This window comes from Anastrepha ludens, chromosome 5 (assembly GCF_028408465.1).
Source record: "Anastrepha ludens isolate Willacy chromosome 5, idAnaLude1.1, whole genome shotgun sequence".
Lineage (NCBI taxonomy): Eukaryota > Metazoa > Arthropoda > Insecta > Diptera > Tephritidae > Anastrepha > Anastrepha ludens.
The window spans coordinates 68,176,833-68,178,909 of record NC_071501.1 but is presented as its reverse complement, the minus strand read 5'-3'; the positions used below and the strand labels follow the sequence as shown (position 1 = coordinate 68,178,909).

The 2,077-nt window shown below is 32.9% G+C and overlaps 1 protein-coding gene across 1 annotated transcript; it reads left to right on the top strand.

Annotated features, from left to right (window-relative positions):
* Positions 1–1,004: 1,004 nt before the first annotated feature.
* Positions 1,005–2,077, top strand: LOC128863193 (uncharacterized). The gene has a single exon (XM_054102211.1). The coding sequence runs from the start codon at positions 1,024–1,026 to the stop codon at positions 1,603–1,605; it is 582 nt and encodes a 193-aa protein (XP_053958186.1). The 5' UTR covers positions 1,005–1,023; the 3' UTR covers positions 1,606–2,077.

The window sequence follows — 2,077 nt, the reverse complement described above, 5'->3', positions numbered from 1 at the left end:
GAAAGAGGAGGTTAACAATTCGACAAAGGGCTCTTTCGGTGTTTTGACGTTTTTTACGAGTACCTTGAATTAGTACTTAGTAGATTTAGATGAGCACGGCATTAGTAAATATCAATACTAAGACAAGCAGAGATGTAACCACTCTTTGAACTAGGTCGCTTATAAATGGACGTGGCATATCGGAAAGGAGTTCTGACGCGCCTCTTACTTCAGGAGAAGTCTGCAGATGTTATTCAGCATTCCGATTCTGAATTAGGTTGACAAGCGAATCGACGTAGCTCCTCTTCTTTTATTTCATTGTCGGAATTAAATTAAAATGGACTATCGTATTATTTATTGAAAATATATTTGAACAGTTTCGTCACATTTTACTTTTTCTCTGTAATATCGGGGAAGATGCGACTAAGCCTACAAAAAATGTACGAGCGATTATAATATAGAGATAGAAAAAAAAGAGAAAATATTTTAAATAAATTAAAGTTGATTAAAAAGGGCATTTTTTCTTGTATGAAATAAACCTAATTCATACTATGTTGTACCAATCTCTAATGAAGTTAAGTGGTTTTACATTTCTAGTATCTCAGAAGCGTTTACTGTTGGATTAATGGCTACAATATTAAACTGGCAAAAGATTTCTGATCGATAAAATAAATAAATTTAAAAAACAAGTATACTTAAATTTTGCTAAAATTTGTGACCGTTTTTTTATAGTTTTTATATTAACAGATTTTTTATCATTATAAGTATTATATATATATTTATTCCTTTTACTCCATAGTGAAGCATAGGGCTACAACAAAAGTATTAGACATATAAAAAATGCACTTATAAATTATATTCTAGCCTGGACAAATGTTTCTTGATTTTACATTTAATACATGCACATTTTTGTAACGATTTTAAAAATGTTGCCAACTGTAAGCAAATTAAATTATTTAATATTCTTTTGAATAAAAATCGTACACCGTTGCTCTGTAATAACGGTTGCATTTTTCTGCTGTGAAGGGTAATTTTCATCACTAAATGCCTATGCAATCAAATGTATGTTATGCCTGCATTTTTCGTATAAAACCAAGCGTTTGGCCTCGCTGCACTTTTAGTACGTTTTCAGCGTTCGAACAGTTATTAGGAAAATTAATTTCGAAATTTGAATTTTATACCTTTAGTAGAAGCAAAACCCGCATTGCAAAACTCGTAATGCCAACAAAATCGGTTCACAAATGGATGTCCGATGAAATGGAGCGGCTGTCGACGAAATTTGCACGCTATAAGCCCAGCTGCAATGGCTACAATCGCATACAACCTGTGCTGCTGTCACGTAGTGTCACCCAAATGTTGAATAATCCATTACCAGTTGAGGATCAAATAGGCAGCACCATGATGGCGAGCCAACAACATCAAAAGCAACAGCAGCACAACCAGTACCAACACCAACAACAGCAAGGACACGTACGTCCAAAAGGTGTGCTGAGTCGCTCCGAAGCCGAATGGGAAGAAGTTTATCCGACTGTACAATTCAGTAGAAGCGATTGCTGTGAGCAGGACGGCAAGACTACACAGCGAAAATTCGCATACTATCGCAATTGTTCAACAAGGATAAGTTAAAGAGCCTGCACAGTGGTGCATTTCAATTTATAATTTCAATGAGAGCAATGCGTTTTTAGTACTGCCAAAATAAAAATGTAATAATGTATAGAAAATATTTAGTATTAGTTTTTGCAAGTGTAATGTGTTGCAAATATAACAGATTTAGATATGCATACATAAATCTTAAGGATTATATTGTGTTTGTGTTTGTGTTTTAGATAAAAGAAAAATTTGAAAAATAAAACACATTTGTTCTCTTCGAAGCTGTTTTTCGTTAGTGCTGCGAGGTTCTGGCATTCAATTCTTGATATTGTTAAGACTGTAATGAATATTAAAATACATATTTACTTTAATTCTATACGATGAATGTAATAGCAAATTAACTTTTCTCGCTTCTTCATTTCCTTCTCTTCTGTTATTACACAAAATTACATTGTTGAGTTTCTAAAACGTAAGGAATAATAATTTCTGTTGTTTTATGTTAATTTTT

Coding starts and splice junctions, on each gene's coding strand:
- LOC128863193 (XM_054102211.1), top strand. CDS start 1,024: ATGCCTATGCAATCAAATGTATGTTATGCCTGCATTTTTCGTATAAAA.